This window comes from Artibeus jamaicensis, unplaced genomic scaffold (genome assembly GCF_021234435.1).
Source record: "Artibeus jamaicensis isolate MK-2021 breed Jamaican fruit bat unplaced genomic scaffold, CSHL_Jam_final contig_311, whole genome shotgun sequence".
NCBI classification, from domain to species: Eukaryota; Metazoa; Chordata; class Mammalia; order Chiroptera; family Phyllostomidae; genus Artibeus; species Artibeus jamaicensis.
Genome location: NW_026521717.1, coordinates 639,583 through 660,545, shown reverse-complemented (window position 1 = coordinate 660,545; position 20,963 = coordinate 639,583). Strand labels below are relative to the sequence as shown.

General features: G+C 39.0%; 1 protein-coding gene across 1 annotated transcript in view; it reads right to left on the bottom strand.

Moving 5' to 3' along the window:
* Nucleotides 1–7,776, bottom strand: part of CTTNBP2 (cortactin binding protein 2) — a 195,605-nt gene extending 187,829 nt beyond the window's left edge. The window contains 1 exon segment of the mRNA XM_053662975.1: nt 7,636–7,776. Coding sequence (XP_053518950.1) covers nt 7,636–7,716 — 81 coding nt within the window. The 5' untranslated portion in view covers nt 7,717–7,776.
* Between the last annotated feature and the right edge of the window lie 13,187 nt (nt 7,777–20,963).

Here is a 20,963-nt window from a genome sequence, read left to right as displayed (position 1 = left end):
GTACTTAGATATAGAAAAAGTAATGAAATTTTCTTGGTTAATAAACAAAACAATTATTCTAAATCTTATACTATTTTAAAATCACTTTGTTGAGGTATGAATGACATACAAAATGTGTACATATTTAATGTATACAACTTGATGAGTTTGTAGATAAGTATATAGCCATGAAACCATCACCATAATCTATATGCCATAAACAAATGTGTCACCTCCAGAAGTTTCCCCCATTTTTTTAAATCCTCACCCCAGAATACATTTGATTTAAGGAAGAGAGGGAGGGGGGAAAAGGAAGGGAGAGAGGGTCAGAGAGGGAGAGAGAAGGAGGGGGGAGAGAGGGGAGGGGAGGGGAGGGGAGGGGAGGGGAGGGGGGAGGGGAGGGGAGGGGAGGGGAGGGGAGGGGGGGGAGGGGAGGGGAGGGGAGGGGAGGGGAGGGGAGGGGAGGGGAGGGGAGGGAGGGGAGGGGAGGGGAGGGGAGGGGAGGGGAGGGGAGGGGGAGGGGAGGGGAGGAAACAGCAACTTGAGAGAGAAACATCAGTTGATTGCTTCCCTTTACTCCTTGACTAGTGACCGAACCCACAACCTGGTATGTGCCCTGAATGGAATTGAACCCACAGCCTTTTCGTGTATGGGACAATGCTCTAACTAACTGAATCGCCCAGCCAGGCCCATCCTTTTTTTTGATAAATGTTATATTAAAAAAAATTAACTTGATAACCTAATTTGCAAAAGTAAAATACGACAAGTCCAAATGCCATGCTCACATAAAAAATTAGGGACCTGCATCAGGGCACCCATGAAAATATGACACCTCTCAAAAAAGGTCACAGCAGACATGGTCACAAACTAAGCTTTATTATTACTGAACTTCTTTGTCCTAACTAACAAAAGATGATCCAGATCTCATCTTTTAATGATGGCAAGGCACGCGCGTGCGCACACACACACACACACACACACACACACCCCACACCCCACCCTCCACCCCCATGCTAGATTTCAACTCTGCAGGCCTCTCCTCTGCCCATCATGTTTTCTGCCTGCCAGAAAAAGTACTCCGGGAAAAGTGTTTAACATTGAATTCTACAAATCTGGCATAGGAAGCTTAAACTCATCCAAAATCTAGTCATCATACAGAGAGCCTTCTTTGGGACATAAACAAATTATATGTAAGGAGGAGACACAATCTCAAAATGCTTAGTGTTCAGCACAGCCCTTTTCAATAGCTCTGAATTACTGCAAGTGGGTGTGGGGAGGGCATTCTTTTCTAGTTTCTCACAGGGTGAGAAAGGGCAGGGGAGAGGGAGGGAGGGGGAAGGTAACCTGGCTGAATTGTCATATTAAATGGTCACGACTGAACAGAAACCAATACCAAATTTCCTTTGAAACCACTCCCCCCACCCTGCCCACAAATTTAAAAATGCTGGGTTTATGTACCCATTTCAACAGTCACAGCCAAACAGGGCCACAAGACCCACATTCTTTAAGAATTAATTAATGGAGTCAGCAAGTAAATGATGTGTAAATACTAGAGGCAACTAAATAACTCATAGTTCCATCATTTCGATTGTTTCAGAAACCATTCAAAATAATATAAACAGGGCAACTTTGTGTGTGCCTTCAAAGCACCATACTAAAAACTTAGGGTCAGCTCTCTATGGTCATAGTCCTCAAATCAACCAAACTGCTTGGAGTCTTTCACGCAAGAAAAGCAACTCAGTATATTGGAAGGAGGTAAAACTGACAAGTAAATAGGCTGTCAGAAAGGAATCCTGGTAATGGATGTAATTAATTTTAAGTACAAGAAAACCAGACTGAAAAGCAGAAAAGTGGCTCAGTCAGGGATGGCAGCCTCTGATTCTTAAGGACAGCTATCACCCTTTTCTCCTTTCAGAAGTCCCATCAATCCCTATTTTCCCTTCGGAATAAAAGGACTAGAGTTCAGATCAAACAAATGTCTATTTCCATCCCAACTCAACTTTCCAATGTTACATCAGTCCTATGTGAGACATGGATCAATTCAACATGTGAGCTGGCATCCAGATCCAGTAATTGTCCACTAAGAATCTTGTAATGAACTGAAGATCATTTGGGTTATCTGCAGGTGGCAAATAGCATGCTGATTTTCCAATAAAGAGGCTGAGATGTAGATGGCTACAGAATATTCTTACAGTTACAAAGCCCTTCTGTGGAAGATTTCAGGCTTTCAGGGTCACCTTGTTGCCTTTTCAATGAAATATAAATAGGTCAAAACCAAATCGTTTGAAAAAAGTTATCTACTCCAAAGAACAAAGTTAACACACTCACACACACAAAAAAACCCTACATTCTATTCTGAAACAGTTCACTGCCTAGTGAGATTTATAAGTACAAATAATTTTTGAAAGTCATCAACAAACAACTGTGACAGAGTGTGGTATTAGCTATTGAAACTCGAATTTTCAAGTAGGAAGTGATTAAATGCTAGTATATCAAGAAACTGTCACTTGAGGATATATAATAATAAAATGACACAGAAACATTAAAAAATGACTTTTTAGATTCAGCCTCAAACTATTTGGTTATTTACTAACAATTTATTCCAAGAGAGCACTTTTCTCCCTTAAAATCAGGATTTCTACATGAATGACATCATATTGTACATGGTATTAATACCATGATCTCATTTTTGTATAAGTTATAACTAATTAAACTACAACTTTAAAAGCTTCTGCTATAAATGTCATTACCATCTCTCTTGTAACTAACTGGTCTCCATTTCATTACATAATTGTCAAAGACAAAGGACAAGGTTCCTCTCCCATGTTATGTAAGCCTTGCAAAGGAGGTCCAACAGAGAATACAATTAAGTACATTTAAATAAACTCTTCTAAAGCAATATTCCGATGTGTTTAGTGCTTCGGTGGCAACGCATGTGGGCATGGAAGGGAGACAGTGCTCCAGCCTTCCTAGGCGCACTCAGAGTGGGATTCTGGTCCCTTAATTCTGGGCATTTGCAGATGGTTCCAAAGCCCTGCCTGACCTCCTTCTTCCCACCCAGTCTTTTCTTCCCTTTTCCTGTTTCCATACTTCCCTGTTCTTGTCTTGACACCTTGTGGGTGACTGGGCCTTGATTCTATTATAAGAATTCAGGATGGGGAGGGGTGCAGTTACCACCTCACCACCACATTCCAAGCCTCAGTCGGTATTTTGAAGGGGAAAAAATCTAAATGAAAAACTAATAGTGTTGGATATTGAATTAATTTTTTTAAATCTGTAAAGTATCTGAAATGTTATTGAGAAAAGCAGCTTGGAAAAGGGCCACATACAAATGTAAATCAAAAAAGAATAAGGGTCATCTTTCTGAAACAAGAAAACATCTGTGATATCTATAATGTTAATTATTACAAATTACAAGAGTTCCATTACAATCTGGTAACACACAAAGTTTTCCAATTAGCCAATCAATATTAAGTATTATGATATAGTCTCTGGGTGAGTGTTCATTTTCTTCATTCAATAAATATTGGTGAAACACCTACCATGTTCCTGACACTGTGCTAAGCAACCTCTGCTTTCTTTTACAGAACCCACAAAGCTCTTCTTGGAGGAAGCTGTTCCCTCCCAGCCACAGACCTGCTCTCCATGTGATATACAGCAGATATTTGCAAATGGCTAAGTACTAAGTCCATAAAATGTTTTCTCACCTCCCAAAGTTACCTGAAACAGAAGAGAAGAGAACCAACTGGATTCAAGTACAGAGAGGATACATGCTTCTCTCTAAACAAAATTGCTCTTGTGAGAAATGTAATAACAGTGATCCCAACAACAATAATGAAGTCTAAACAACAGGTACAAAGAGAAATATACAACCTATTATGTGAGAAGGAAAAGATAATACAGTGAAAAGCATCACATCGAAAGCAGTTATATTCTAATCTTGAGGGGATATTTTAGTCTATTTCCTCAACCTTGCTATTTTCCTAAGGCACATAATTAATACTGAAATTGAAACTTACACGCTCATCTTTGAAAGACCCTCATATGTGGTCTGGGTTACCTCTCAAGGAATCCTAGAAAACTCCCAGTCACAACTGAACACAGGTTCCTGTGGTCTCCCTGTACAGACCTTCTCACTTCTTAAGCCCCAGTTCAAATGCCATCCTTCTGTGCAATGTTTCCAGATCCTTCCACTCGTAATCCTCTCCATGATTCTTCCTCCCCAGACTCCTAATGCAAATTGTTTGTGCTCTCATGACACCATCATCTCCGACTTGATTCTTGATCTATGTCAGTTTCTATCACTGGAATGTGTTCCTTTAGGACAGTAAATATGTTACTCATGATTCCTCCATCTCACAAAGTGTTCAGTAATGTATGTCCAATCTAGATTATTTTCTATTTAAAACTATGCTGTGAAATTTTCAATATTCTATAGCTGCCATATAATTATACAGAGTTTCTTTTAAAGAAAGCTTAGCAAAATTGCTAAGATTCTTCTCATTGCATTTATGTTCAATACTGTGTCTGGAAATGAAAATTTCAAGGTGCTGGCTGTTTATTTATTTAACATCACTGTTGTACATTTTTAACAAAATCAGTGTTGAAGTTTTTTCTTGTCACCATCACCATGACAACAAAATTTATATCTACTTTCTGTATGTAGCTGCTCCAGAAAAGCCCAGAATGACAACAATGTTGGTGTAGCCCTGACTGTTTGTGGCTTGTACCACAAATCAAAAGATTGGAGATATGATTCCTGGTCAGGGCACAATCCTGGGTCCTGGGTCCTGGGTCCTGGGTCCTGGGTCCTGGGCCAGGTCCCTGGCTAGGGAGATGTGAGAGGCAACTGACAGATGTTTCTTTCCCCCTTCAAAGTTTCTCTTCCTCTCTCCCTCCATTCCCTTCTAAAAAATAAATAACACCATTAAAAAAAAGAATGTTGGTATGCTTTCTAAAGATAGGTTTAAAAAGATCCCCTTTTCCTTTAACTCTTAAATTATTTGGTGACAATAAAAAACAGAAAGGGCTCTGTTTTCCATAATGCCTTATCCATTAGGGGATATTTTCAAAGTAGAAATAGCAATATAGGCTATAAAAGTCATCACATTTGGCTAAGGTGCTGAAAATAACCCAGGTCTCTTGGCAGGGTTCACAGCAAAACAAACAAACAAACAAACAAAAAAACCCTATTACGATCCTACTGAATAATGTAGCTGTTACACAGCTTTACACTTGGGATGCTTTCAGGATTTAAACAGCTAAGAACAAAAGTTGCAAACTAAATTTAAAACACTACACTGAAAATCACATTAAGCTGAAAACTATAAATTAAATTTGTCTCTAAGCAACAATCTAAATAGTCAAAACTTAGTGAAAACACTTACTTTCAAAAATAGCCTTCTGCTTTAGAATCTCCACTGGCTTACTGCTGTCAAATATATGTGTAAAAATTCAATGTATATAAAGTGAAGTAAAGTGGAAAAAATCACAAAAAAAGTAATAAGCCTGCAGTTTTCACAAACCCAGAATGCATTAAAATGTCTTTGATTTTTTAAATCATTATTTAAGGAACAGTTATAATGACAAATACCAGTCCTCAACCTAGATTTTCTTTAATTTAAAAATCAGTCTACATGACAAGTGCTGATATGAGAGGATTATGCTTTTTAAGTGAAAAATAAAATGCTCTATATTACCACATAGACATCAGAGTTTTACTATAAACTCAAAAGTTATTTAAAAATTAAAAAAACTATTAGACTAAGAAACCTTACTGTATCTCCTCACAACACTAAAGAATTCCATGGAAATAACAAAGGACTTGGACTTCCACAGATTTACAGTGGGTATCTCGTTACCAGGGTGAAATGATCAAATCCCCACCTGTACACTGAATTCAATGTAAACTCCTAGAAATTTTCAACATTAGAAAGGGACCACTGACCTGGTTAACACAAAAATCTGCATCCAAGGTTCTGTTTACAATCTAACCAAATAAAACTACAAATCAGCTACAGATCATAAGTCAGATGCTTCTAAATGCACCTCGACCATCCTGACCCTCAGATGCTTCTGTTTGGTTTAATTGTCAAGTGGTTAAAATACTGAGGCAAGTAGAAAGAAGTTTAAACAAATTCAACCTTCCTGGGAAACAAGAAAACACACACAAACAGCTCTTTTTCCTCTCACTCCCTCTCCTTACCATCTCTTGAGGATGAAAGTACCAAATCATTTCAACTTCCAGAGAAGCTTGTTTTAACAGCAAGTTGCCTTATTGTGTTTCCCAGAGGGCACGATTGGTTGGCAGGGTTGATTTGAAATTTTAAGAAAGTTCGCATTTTCCAGGCAAAAGAAAAATAAATTTTCCTTAAAATTGCTAATCTCAACTTGCCAGTTTCACATGTAGAAATAAATCCGCAGCTCTTCTCCTCCTCCGGTTTTCCTGCGCTCCCTGTTTTCTTTTTCCTTCCCACGCTTGGCTGCTCCCACGCCCCAATAGCCTCCTTCACATCCCTCCTCTCCCGCTCCGGAAAGCCTTTCCTCCTAGCGGAGAGTAAGTTAAAGCAGCCCTGACTATTTACACCTGGCCCTGCGCTCTGCTGCTTCTGCACTGATTACGCTCAGGTCACAGGAAGAACTGAAAGACGTGCACGCTCCTCTCACGCCATCCCCCCCCCCCGCCCGGAATCTGGCGAGTGGGATAGCGCCATGGGTGGGAGGGTCTCCCCTGTTGCCTTTCTTGCAGATCCTGCAGCTTTCCTGAGGCTCCTTCCCAAACCCCGAGAACGTCGTTATCCCAGGAAATGTGGGTCCAGCTCTCCCTCGAGGTAGGGCTAGAAACCACCACAGACACTGTATTCGCGGATACTCTGAGGGTGAAAGTGGAGACCAGGGATGAGTAGAAGCTCATTCAGTTTCCAGACCCCATAGAACACTGTGTTGATACCAGGTGCTGAACTTCCACCTCTGCCGAGTACCCTCTCAGGAAGGACGAGGATCTGCCCCCACCCCCTCCCCGCATCCACCACCACTAAGTGATGGGGCAGGCAGGCAGCTAGGACCCAAAGCACCCGCGTTCGGCGGTAGCGGTGCCCGCAGCTGGGCACTGGGCCTCTCCCAAGGGCCCTTGGCACACGAATACACACAATAGGCATCCCCCACACCTGCACGGTGACGATCCGCGTCCCCCTCTCTGCTTTCCTGGGTCCGATAAGAGGTGCCAGGCACCCCTAATTAAGGCACGCGCCCACAACTACGCGAGCCACGAGAGGTGAACAATGGGAGGGGGTGTCAAGTTCACCGGAAAACACACCCCAACACTCACCCCTGGCCAAAGGCGACCACAGCGAAGGGAATGGGCGTAGGGGTCGCACAAGACGAGCGGAAAGCCCCGACCACCCGGCGGTCGAGGCTGTTTCCCGCTGGATTCCGTAAGGACGACGGGGGGGGGGGGGGGATCCCCAGCCCAGGAAGCTGCCTCACACCAAATGATCTGGCCTCTGGCCATGAGGACACCCCGAGGAAAGGCACCACGGTAAAGGGGCACACAGGGGAGCCCAGGCTTAAGGGGCGCCCCGGGTCGCAAGCCGGGTCCAGCCGGGACACTGGCCCCAGTCTGTACGCTCCCCGCGCCCACCCGGGGACCTTGGTTACCGCCGTCTCCGCCGCAGCCCCCGCCGCGTCCTCCGGAGCGCGGGAGAAGTCGGGCTCGCAGCTTGCGCCGTCCGTCGCCATCTTCCTGCTCCCGCCGGTTCAAACGCGAGCTCGGAGCAGCGGCTTCAGGTTCAGCCTTCTCGGCACGGGCGGTGCTTAACCCGCTGCGGTCCCCGGGCGCCAGCTCTCGCCGCCCCGCAGCCGCGGCGTTCCCTCCGCCCCTTGCTGCCGCCCCCGCCCCCGCCGCCTTAACCCGCTGAGCGCCAGAGCTCCGCCCGCGCCGCGGGGTTGGGGCCAGCGCCCAGCGCCCTGTCGCCTGCTGTCAGCAGGCGGGTCCTTGGAGGTACCAGAAATGGGCACACGCCCAGGCCCGGTTCTGGCCCTGCGCGCAGATGGAGAATCACAGTCCCTGGTTGCGGTGAAGGAACGAAAGAGCCCAAAAGGTGATTCGCCCAGCATTGTCCCCACCAAGACGGCGGCGCACAGACAGACCTGATGAAATGTCAGGCCTCCTAATCTGAATTCTCTGTAACAAGGAAAAGCCTTTACTTCAGCCCCTCTGTCCCACCGCTAGGAATCACATAAGGCGCCCGTGTATTTTTTGTTTTTTGATTGTTTGTTTGTTTTTGCAAGACTGGCACCAGGGCGTTTTCATCTTGGTATATCTATCTGGCTTTGTTTCACTATATTGTTGCCTCGTGTCCTTCTCCAAAAACCATCAACTCCCAAATCAAAATGCTTCCTGCTACTCTTTATTTCGTTGCACCCGGCTCCTCAGCCATACCTTTCTATACAACCTTTCTTCAAAAAAGCTGAAGCAGGGCCCCCTTTGACCCCAAGTCTGAAATATTTTATGAAGGGCTAACCAATAAATATTAAGTGCCATTGCTTATAAAAGGAGGGTATCTACTTTTAAGAGTTCAAAAGAATTGCCTCTGTGCAGTGGATACATCCCCCCAAAAATCCTAAAAATTGATTTAACGAATACTATAGGTCTTAAAAGGCATTTCATGAGAATGAGTTAGGTTCAAATTCTCAATTTTCCCTGCTCACGTCTGGTTCAATTTGTACCCCTTTCTGCCAATTCCCAGAAAATATCACTTTATCAGGACCGTATGGTACAGGCCTTCCCAAATTACCAGATCGCAGAAATGTGTTGAAAGCACAAAATCAAACAGAGGCATTCAAGCTGTGTCTCAAGTAAAATCAAACTACAACCAAATCATAGACTTGAAATACTGGAAGATAAATGTCTGGGATGTTGATTACAAGGGTTACAGATCAAATGTTATTTTTTTTTTAAATTGAGACTCCTATCAAAAGGTTTTCGCATTTTTACTGCTTCCCTTCCCAAATTGGCTCTAAATATGACACAAATCAGAGCAGACAAAATCCTTTCTTCAAAAAGGCTCTGAAAGTGTTGATCAATAAATTGTATGAAGTTTATTCATATAATTCTACCAGAAGAGGTCTACATTAAGAAAGAACTTTCACCTGGAACCTTGGGGTTAAGGGCCCACAGGTTTAGAAATCACCTCAAGTTTATCCTATAAGCAGAGGTGCTCAGTGATTTACTTTCTTTGACTTTATACCTACTCCCTCTCTTAGCCCTATGGTTTTCATCCCCATTCATTATACCGCTTTCCTTTATCAGACACTTTCTCTGAAAATGCTCAATAGTGCAATAAATAGAGACTTTATAAGATGAAAGAAAAGTATTTGACAGTTACAGTTACATGCTGAAATGACAGTAAGAAATTAAAGTTGGAACCAAAAGCATTCCTTATTCTTTTCAAAATGCATATTCACACATTTACAAGGTAATGAATTTTCTCATACTGATACTTGACACTGATGTTAAATTGCTATTCAAGAAATTAACTGACTCACTTTTGGGGGGAGAAACAAAATAATGAGCTTCACTTAGGGGTTAAGAACTAAGAATATGACATGACAATATTTCTGGGAAGCAAATCCCAATTATTGTGCACAAGTAGCTCAATTCAAAAAAATTATTATTAGGAAGAAATAGCTTCTGTTAGTCTAAACACAATTAAAGAAGAACAACAACTCAAAGGAATCCCTGAGTGATTTCTCCTCTCTCACCTCTTTTTTTTGTAATTTATGATTTTATTCTTTAGCAAAATGAAAAATAAACAGGGAAGAAAAAGTCACAGGAAAGCACATTTTTTAAGTGCTAAAAGCCGGGACCTTGGAAGTAAAATACACAGTTTTATCTCTACCTTAAAGCTGGCACTGCCCACTAGCCAGAGTAGAAGAAATGTCCCACCCTACTGCACAGAAATAGCACACTAGGAGTTAATTCTAATGGGAGAATACTTACTGGCTTAAATTCTCTCCTGAGAATTAGTCCTGGTGAGATTGAGATTGCAAATTAACTCTTTCTGAAAGGCTTTCTTTGCACAAAAGCAGGATGTATTACAGTCAAATCAAATATATATGAAAAGGTAGTGACTTGATGGTTTTAGAAATTAAATCTTTTGAAGCTTTGTTAAACAGGTTAAAAAAAAAAGGACACCCCAGAGCTAAAGTGAATATTTCTGAAGGTAGGGGAAAACTGAAAGTATAAATACAAAGAAAAGAAATCCCTATAACAAATTCGAAAGTATTTTTTAATCAGTAAATTACTTGCAGCCTTTAAAACGGAATGAGAGATACAAAATACATTATAAGCAGAAAAAACTAGTTACGTTGTTTTCTCTGAACTAGTGAAGTAGATGACCTGACAAATGAATCTAAACAAATTATTTTCTGACCCCTGAAATGGATTCTTGTACCCACGAAATGGGTTGCTGCAGCTAGGAATGCAGACCGTGGGACTGCCAGTGGGGGTTGGGCAGTGGTGGGTAAGTGGTTTTCTGATTAAACCAAGGCCTTGGCCACATCAGCCACATTCTCCAATCCACTAAACCCAAAACCCAGAGAGTTATACGCAACGATGCAATAGGATGCTTCCTCCCACGTGAAAAGATAAAGAAACATACACATATCTTAAAACAGTTTCCTTGTGGAATAAGAGAACTCTCCATTTCAGTCAAATAACAACATTTATGTCAACCCCAGAGAGCAAACCATATGTTATCATGTCTTAGTATTGCCAAATGACAAAATTATAGAGTAGCAAGTCACTTCTGACTGAATCCACAACTCTGTAGTTACACAATTTAAATATTCCAGAGCACACTTATCCTTGTCCACACCACTACAAGCAATTTAAGCCCCAAATCTTGACACAGGGAACTCTAACAAAAAGCCCACAGGAGCTTGAGTGCCATCTATCTATAACATATTTTTGAAACCAAGACATTGCCAGAAACAAGTTTTCATATGACTTAACTACATTCCCTCATAGTTAACTTGTCATTATCTACATGTGCTTAGGCTCTTTGTGGATTTTACTCCGTAAATTTAGTCCTAATGTAGTTAGCCACTCCTGTCAACAACCTAGGGTTTGGAAGGCTTCCTCCACCAACTGTAGTTGGTTTGTGCCAAGGGAATGCAAGCTAATTTTACCAAGTTAAAGCAAAACATAATTAGGAAATTAAATCTGCTAGGTAGGAAGCAAGCCAAAGCTTAATATAAATACATATTTATAATCACTTCCAGCCCCTTTTAACACTACCTCTAGCTCGGAACTTAATTTGGTCATTCAATGCTAAAGTGATATCCAAAGACAAGGTTTCATTGAAGAATTAAAATACACTAATAACACTATTCTCCAGTTACTCTAAGAACAGAAACTGGAACTGATACAGAATAATAAAGCAGTGATGGTTTTGCTCTATTAAATGTTTTTTTAAAAAACATCACTTTTTAATTGGATTCTTATCTGCAGAAATCATTTACAAGAGTAAGTTCTAATGCAGAAGGATGTTTTAGTGAAAAAAATGTTATGGAAACCCAATTTTAATAAAGGAGTCTGGCCCTCTGCTCTTCCTCATTCACCTGAATTGGAAATAGATCTTAATATTTCCATGTATTCAGCCTCTTTAGCAATCCCACCAGCCTGCAGTATGTAGTTACTAGGCAACCACTAATGCAGGGGTGTTTATACCATTAGGCATTAATTATAGCAAGCTTTATTTTTCTTAGAAAGTTTTAAAACTGTATAAATAGGTTGTGAGATCAGACCTTTTTCTCCTTTGATTAAGAGTGAAGAGATAGCTAAGCTGTAAAACCAAAGCAGAGATGTTCTTTTCACCATAGATTTGTATCATTCAGCTCAAAAGGAAATGTAGTGTTTGCAGCATTAATAAGGAAACTAAAGAGTATACCCTTCAATTTTAGTAAATAAGGAGATGGCATTCATGACTGATTCAGTGATGATTTACTTATGATAAAAAATCAGGAGAAAAGCCATAAAAGTAAGCTATCTCCTGTTAAATTGTGAAATAAATCAATACACGAACATTTCCCACACAATCATAATCATTAGCCAAATACCAAGTTAATGCAGCTTTAAATTCACTGGAATTTTTGAAACATGAATTCCACCTTATACTACCCAAAAGCTTACTTGATGACATTTTTTTGATTGATTAAAACCAGTTGGGTTAATTTAAAATCACCTGGAAATGGGATGTCATTATTTAAAAAGAAACAATATAAATATATATACCAAAAGTTGTTCAGTTAATCAATAAATAAAAGACAAAAATGTAATTCACAATGCTTATAAAACAATGCCTTGACTAGACTTGAAGGGGCAATTATATTTGTGATTCAAGAACTGAAAGGTAAAAAAGCACTGGTGGTGTTATTTCCTTTCTAGGGAAGATGAAGTCATTTTGGAGAATAATAAAGAATTTTGACAAATCAACATTAAGGTTTAATGAAATGGAATGTTTTATTCTAGCAATTAAAGAAATATTTAACCACTAAAGTAACTTAATACTAGCAACACAATATTTATTTCTTATGGAAAAACTGAAATAGCCACATACTGGCCATTACTATCAGAATGAACATTCCTTTATCATTACATCATCACTTAATGCTCCTGGATTATCACTTTCAGCATTAATGTCTTTTTGTTAAAAGTCAATTCAGTTGAGATGTATTTTACACTACTATCCCATCCCTTCAATATCTGCAAAGGATATAATTTTGTCAGCTTTCAGTCTTCACCTCCCAACCTTTGGCCATCCAAGGGCATAATGCCATCTAGATCATAGGACACCTTTGCTTGACATTTTCTGCTTGGATAAACCCTCCGCCTCCACCTAATGAGGTCGCAGATACCCACTGGTATCTATGGTGATAGGAACCCGTCCTCAGAATTTAAAATCTGAGGTGGTGGTAGGGAGGAGTTGAACTGAATCTGCCCAAAAAACCCTGAGCATGAGCAATGGGTAAAGGCACCTCGTTTACAAACACCACGTTGTATGGTGGCCATTTTCTGTAAAAATCATTTCTAGAGATATAGAAACAAATAAAAATGGAATTATAGATTCATACATGAGTAGTAAAGCAATAATTTCAAAAAAGAATATTTTAATGAACTTGCAAATCAGATCATAAATTCTCAGTCATGATGCAATTTCTTGTATGGTAAGTGTTTTGTTTGAATCCTGTTTATGAAATCTTTTCTCAGCTTCTTACTTCCCTAAATGCTGTCTTCTATTGGCTTTCTTAAAGTTTAATCCTGCATGTACTTGGCTTAGAATGCAACCTAAAATTTGAAATGAAATTGTGTACAGAGTTTTTGGACTTTTTCTCTTAAATTTCTTCCTCTCCAGTACTTTGTCCTTCAAATCCTGGGTGCTTAGGTAACCCTGAAATCCTGACCTCTATCTTCTTAGCTCCTTAAACTCTTCTTTATTCTCTAATTGTGCCCCACCTCCCTTCTGGCCCTTCTCTCCAGAATCATAGCTCCCCAAGTCTCACCTGCATTCACATATATGATGTTTCACTTTTTTTGTTTCTTTCAGTAGAAGGGTTGGACCAGTATGACTAGAACTGAAAAGCACACCTGTTTACTTTTAGAGAGAGTGTTTATAACTAAGGTAAATTCCTAATGTTCCATTGTCTAATTAGATTGTATCCAGGACTGCATTGTTTGTTTGTTTTTTAATGGGGATGGGCTTAAACCCACCTAGACTTTCCAGTTACCATTGACAAAAATCCAGGCACTGATCTGCTAATTCATCTATAGTCAGACATGAAAAACCATGTTGGCAATAAAGGATGACTTTGCAGTAGTGGAGTATAATGCCATGGTGAACACACTATTACCAGTCTTATAAATTTAGCAATATTTCTCTCATTTCTAGGGAGTGGCATGCCTGCATTGTTTTCAGAAAATGAGAGAAAAGTTAGTGATTAAAAAGCAGAGGAGAAGAAATAGTGTGAGAGTGGCCATAGGTTTCTCTCAGTGAAAAGACTGATGATTACATGGGTGTCTTCAAAGAACAAAGATATCTTGAATGTGAAGATCTTGGCACATTCTGGAAACTTTGTAGATTTTCTGAACTTCAAGGTCAAATGAAATCGGAAGGTTTATAAGACTATTAATTCCAAACCAATCATCAATATCTAGCATACCAAAAGCAGTCAATAATAAATATTTAATCAACTTAATTCAATGTAACAAGTGTGTGGATAGTAGGAAAGTTAGATGAATAAACAGATGAAGTAAATATAATTAATTACTTTTTATGCCATTGACATCTTTGGTATTATAGTGAGACTTATGGATTCTTTCTCAGAAAAAATTTAAATAATTTTTATGTTTTGTTTTATGCATTTATTTAAATGCATAAAACAAAATAGAAGATCATAAAGAAAATCAGTTAAACTCAAATTCAATGATCAAAATTCTGAATATAAAAACAGATTTTTAGCAATAGATGTGCTTTTTTATTATCAAAATAAGTAACATGATATAATGGTGGGCCCCATAATTAATGTAATTTTGAAGTTTCTGTGACTGTAAATGACATTTTGTGACCTCTGTAACAATTATATTGGGCTTATAAATTATCTGTGATTTTTACTGTCACAAAGTCATGGCACAATGTCACAGCATTGCCAGGTCTGCTGTGGTCTGTTGCCTAAATTCTTAGTTGAAGTAAATTCTAACTGTTGAAGGTTAGTGAACCTGAAAATATACATTTATTCATTTTTTTGGGTGTGGAGTTGCTATGGAATTCTATGATCCCAATTGTTTAATAACCTTATACTATAGATATTAGAGTTCATACTTATTAAAATAAAAATTTTAGACATTAGTGATATATGTTATTATATATAACATAGAATGTATACTTATATAAATTATATATAAATATATTTTTAATTTTTCTGGGGGAGATTAACATTTAGATGTGATAGGCAAAGTAGCTTATTCAGAGAAGAAAGGTTAAGATTCTCAAACATCACACTCCTTTCACCCCAAACAAAACAACTCAGGCCCTATACTGTATATTATTAGCTATATACAAGGTTACATGATTAAGAACTTATTTTTAGCTATGTGATCTTGGGAAAGTGCTTCTCTCAGTTATCACTTAAATGGCCATGATAATGGCTCTTGCTTCCAAAGGGTTGTTGAGAGGATTAAATCAATTAATTCATTTAAAGCACTTAGAATAGTGTCTGGTCCCCAGTAAAGTTTCAAATCATGACTATTTTCATGATCTGCACACACCTATTAAAAAGTGAAGTCACCCTAATATATGTGGAATTTCAGAAATAATTTATTGAATTTAAAAGAATTCTAAAATTACGTAATAGTCTTAACTAGGTTATTTGTATAATTCTTTTATTTTAAATCAAATATTCCAAAATTTTGAAGTATTAAAAGCTCTCCTTAAAAAATATCTTTTATTGACAATGCTATTACAGTTGTCCCATTTCTCCCACTTTTTATTCCCCTTTGCCCTGCACCTTCCTCTTATCTGCATTCCCCCCCTCAGTTTATGTCTATGGGTTGTACATTTAAGTTCTTTGGCTTCTGTATTTTCTATACCACAATTAACCTCCCCCTGTCTATTCTGTATTTACCATTTATGCTTCTTATAACCTCTTTCCATCCCCCACCCTCCTCTTTCCCCCTCCCAGCTGATAACCATCCAAATGATCTCCATTTCTGTGATACTGTTCCTGTTCTAGTTGTTTGTTTTTGTTTTTTTTTAGATTCAGTTGTGGATAGCTGTGAGTTTGTTCTCATTTTACTTTTCATAGTTTTAATCTTCTTTTTCTCAGATAAGTCTCTTTAACATTTCATATAAGGGCTTGGTGATGATAATCTCCTTTAACTTGACCTTATCTGGGAAGCACTTTATCTGCCCTTCCATTCTAAGTGATAGCTTTGCTGGATAGAGTAATCTTGGATGGAGGTCCTTGCCTTTCATGACTTGGAACAGTTCTTTCCAGGCCCTTCTTGCCTTCAAGGTTTCTTTTGAGAAATCAGCTGACAGTCTTATGGGAACTCCTTTGTAGGTAACTCTCCTTTTCTCTTGCTGTGTCCAAGATTCTCTCTTTATCTTTAATCTTGGGTAACTTAATTATGATGTGCCTTTGTGTGTGTTCCTCCTTGGTCCAACTTCTTTGGGACTGTCTAAGTTTCCTGGACTTCCTGGAAGTCTGTTTCTTTTGCCAGATTGGGGAAGTTCTCCTTCATTATGTTTTCAAATAAGTTTTGAAATTCTTGCTGTTCCTCTTCTTCTGGTACTCCTATGATTCAGATGTTAGAGTGTTTAAAGTTGTCCCAGAGGTTCCTAAGCCTCTGCTCATTTTTTTGAATTCTTGTTTCTTCATTCTGTTTTGATTAAATGTTTATTTGTTCCTTCTGCACCAAATCGTTAATTTGAGTCCCGGTTTTCTTCACTTCACTGTTGGTTACCTGTACGTTTTCCTTTATTTCACTTTCACAGCCTTTTTTCTCTATTTTGCAACCATACTCAACCATTTCTGTGAGCATCCTGATTACCAGTACTTTGAACTGTGCATCTAATACATTGGTTCTTTCTTCAGTTATAGAACTCATCACTTAGTTCTACTTTTGGAGCTTTGATCTGTTCTTTTATTATGGCCATATTTTTTTTGTCTTGGCACACCTGTTATGTAGTAAAAGGAGGAGCCTTAGCTATTCGCCAGGACGGGGCAACCCATATCACTGCTCTGTGGTGCTGTATGTAGGGGAGAGGTCTGGGAGGGATCAATGATGCTTGCTCAGCTCTCCACTAGCTTTCAGTCACTTCCTCTACTACCCATAAGTAAATTGGGCCCTTTTGGTGCTGATTCCCAGGTGGGACCGTTTGTATATAGTCTAGGACTCTGTGGGTCTCTCCAATGAACTTTCTTTGTGAGGCTGGGATTTTTTTCCTGCTGCCTCAGCCCCCACAGATTTTTACTGTTTGAGGTTTAGAGGATTTATTTCCTCATGCCATAACCCTGTGTTTCACAGTCTTTCTTGCCCCCCAGTTGTTCTCCCTGGTACCTGTGTGCAAACATGGGACCACCCAGTCCACCAACCAGCCACTGCCTTGGTGTATGTCCTGGCTACTTCTGCTGCCTGTCTCCACCCCTCCTACCAGCCTGAATGAATGTTTCTTCTTTAACTCCTTGGTTGTTGAACTTCCATACAGTTCAATTCTCTGGTAGTTGCAGTTATTTTATGTTTTAAAATTTGTTGTTCTTCTTTTGGTTGTGCATGCAGGCAAAGTATATCTACCCATGCCTCTGTCTTAGCTGGAAATCCTAGGATAAGTAGTAAAAACTCATAATAAGTGCTTACAAAAATCATAATAGAGAAGTGTGGGAGAGGTCATAGAAGTCAGTTTCAGTCCTATTGATTGTTGCTACACTTAGGGTATGCCTCTTTTTATCAAATGAGGAAATAAATTTTAATTAAATAGTACGTAGTATTTGTTCAGAATATAACTAGGGATTATGTAGAGTTAAGATCACAAACTCAGATCTAGTCCAGCCATTAGTCAAAACTAGCCTAACTCAAGCCAACAGGCTAATCACATAAGCAGACATGTTTTGTTTTACTCATACGATGTTTCTTTTAAAAAATACTAAGTTGTCAACACTTATAAAATGAGGCATTTCACATCAAAGTTCAGCTTCCCATATCTCTAAAATTCAAAGGATGATACCACTGGGCTCATAGTGAGTTTCTTTGAGACTGAAGCATGCTCTTTCCAGCTGGCTAAAATTTCTATCTGCCCTGTTTTATTTTACTTTACTTTAGTATTACTTGTTATATGTTACCTGCTTGTCTTATACAGGGTTTTAATTTTTTATAATCCCTAGTGGAAAACATTGTAGTTTATGTGAGTACTGAGATTGAATACATCTTATTCATTTCAATAAGAAAAAGTAGAAAAAACCTGTACTTAAAAACATGTTTAAGCCCTGGTGGTGCCAGTATCTTGCCATTTACCATCAAAATGCATGTGCTAACAACTCATAAATCCTCTGATAAAGGTCAGTATATGCATCTGTTATGGACTGAATTGCATGCTCCTCAAAATTCATGTGCTGAAGTTCTAACCTCCAGTACCTCAGAATGTAACTGTATTTGGAGATAGAAATTTTACAGTGGTAATTGTGGCACAATGAGTTATTTAAGATGGGCCCTAATCCAACAGTGCTGGTGTCCTTATAAAAAGAGATTAAGACACAGACATGCAGAGGGAAGGCCATCTGTGAGAGAAGAATATGGCTGTATACAAAGTAGAGAGGTCTCAAAAGAAACCAACCTGCCAATATCTTGATTTTTGACTTTTAGCTTCCAAAACTGTGAGAAAATAAATTTCTGTTGTTTTGAGCCACCCAGTCAGTGGTACTTTGTTGCAGCAACCTTAGCAAACTAATGTAGCATCTGTTCTAAATGAACTCATTCTTCCCCTGCTCTCCCACAAGAGACTTTTATATCAGCCAGAGAGGGTGAGAAGTTATGGACAAATCTGAGGCAGTGTGGAGTGCTTTGGTGCTTCTCAGTACAACTGTTTTGACATAGGGGTTTGCAAATTTTGCTACTCACAAGCAATTTGTCCTCAATAGTAGGCATTCTGAAGTTTGCTCACTTCTATAGCATCTCATTCGCTTAATTTTGAATATGCTTTAATGAGTCTAAGAAAAACAGAATTTACAACCAGCCTACCATGAGTTGCATAAAGCTTGTCACATGTCTTATTCATGCCTGCAGTGTACCCCGCATGCAAACATTTTCCATCAATGTGCCAGGGCTCAGAACCACCCACATTGCACAACTCCAGGGGGTTCCACTTGTCTGGTGGTCTATGTAAATAGCAAACCCATCCATGCTCCACAGAAGACTATAAAGGCTGAATAACAATAAAAATACCCCACTGATTGTAGTTTAAAGTGTAGGGATTTGGTATAAGAAAATCTCTTTGACTTGAAGCAAGTGACACATCTTCAGTGAATCTGTTTTCATCTCTATAAAATAGGAATGATCACTTCAATACTTAATTCACAGTTTTGTGAGGACTAAATAATATTTACATACAAAAGTGACTCAGATGCTGAAAACAGCTACCTAAGGGGTATTAATGCCCTTGAGTTACCTTCCAGCCCTTAGATTTAAGGATTCTTTCATCTGGACATCTGTAGAAGTATCATTAAGAAACACTGACAGGCCTTGATTAGGTCAAACCACAGTGGAATTCCTGTCCTAAATACTCACATAGTCTGAGCTTTTTATTAAGGAAACGCCTTTAGGGTTAAAGCGTGGAAGGAGTTTCTCATTCACTCATTGCCACATTTTTTTATGTAAGTCAAATTTCCCCTGTCAGAAATACATCAAGATACCATGGTGACAGTTTCTATAGAAATACTAGATTTAGAAAGAACTAAGTGATTTAGATTGTTTCCTGCTACCCCTGTTCAACAGCCTAAACCAAATCAATGTCTGTCAGGTGACTGAAAGTGATCACCTTTCCCAAATATCTTGACCAATCTCTGCTCTAGAACCTAAAACTCCCACTTCTCAAAGACCTTTCAGAGGTTGTGCAGAGAATTAAGTCCTATCCTAATGTTACCTGGAACACAGGTAAACTGGGAGAACATTAACAGAGTTGATTCTTAAAAATATGTAATTATCCACTTGAATCTAAATCACAGGTTATTAAATGAAATGATTGCAAGGTATGTAGGCTACTGAATAATGATAGCCGGGTGTATAAGACAATAAAGAATGAAAGAATTCTGAGCCATCAAGAAGGAATGTACAAGCTCTCTCCAACTAAAGTTGAAAAATTTCTTGAATTGAGTTGAATTGAAATCCATGATATCAGAGCTTCAATTTTTTGAAGAAAAGAAAGAAGTCAACTGTTTATGTGAAAATTCCCATATCTGCAAGTCAAATCTGACGATGGCTGCCAGTGCTCTGATTGATGGATGCTCAATTCACAGAAAAAGGCAGCATGCTAAAAACGTGGCTTCCAAGTGCTCCCCCCAAATAATCCCATTGAGTAAGCCCCATTTGCAGCCTAAGCAACAGCAGATTTTAATACACAGCCCAGAAGATTTGGCTGGACATGACCAAGGAACCACGTTTTGGGGTGGAAGATAGCAGGCTACTCAAAAGCTCATATTTATATTTCTGTTCCTGGGTTCATCATGATACCAGGTAGAGGAAGCTTCAGGGGTGAATGAATTCTTCCATATCCTAGGGCTTCATCATATCCCTATACACTAATTCACTTAATAGTTGTATTAACTATTCACTAGTATTTGTATTAACTCATTTTCATCTAATTGTCTTCAAGTAGCTAGCAAGACCCCCCAGATACAAGATAGTGAGCAAATACAGGAAAATAAATGTTAACCATGGAAGAAAAGAAAAACGAGAAAAATTCTGGGATGGAGCATTGTCTGGGGAGGACAGGCCTGGGTGGAAGGCTTTATATGTAATACCACAGCATTTCAAGGACTTGAGGCACTGAGAAACGTTTAAAAACATCAAAATGGACTCAACTGTTTTTCCATAATAGCAAAGTTTGATACAATGGAAAATAATTAGGCCCTGAATTTGTAGCAATTACCATTTATCTTCAGGTATTTTTATTTGTCAGAATTATGATCATTAACAAAAGAGATCTATAAATTGAGAACAGATAGTAATACAAATCTCCGAACAAATTACCATAAGTATTGGTTTGGAGAGAAGTACATTTAGGGTTTTTTTCCATAACATAAAAGACACATATTTCATTTTCACCAATAACTTTATTGATTTGGAGATTTTGAGTATGTTGGCTATCTCCCGTTATTGGCTTCTGCTGGGTAGAGGGCAAGGGTCCTGCTACACACCCTCCAATGCATAAGAC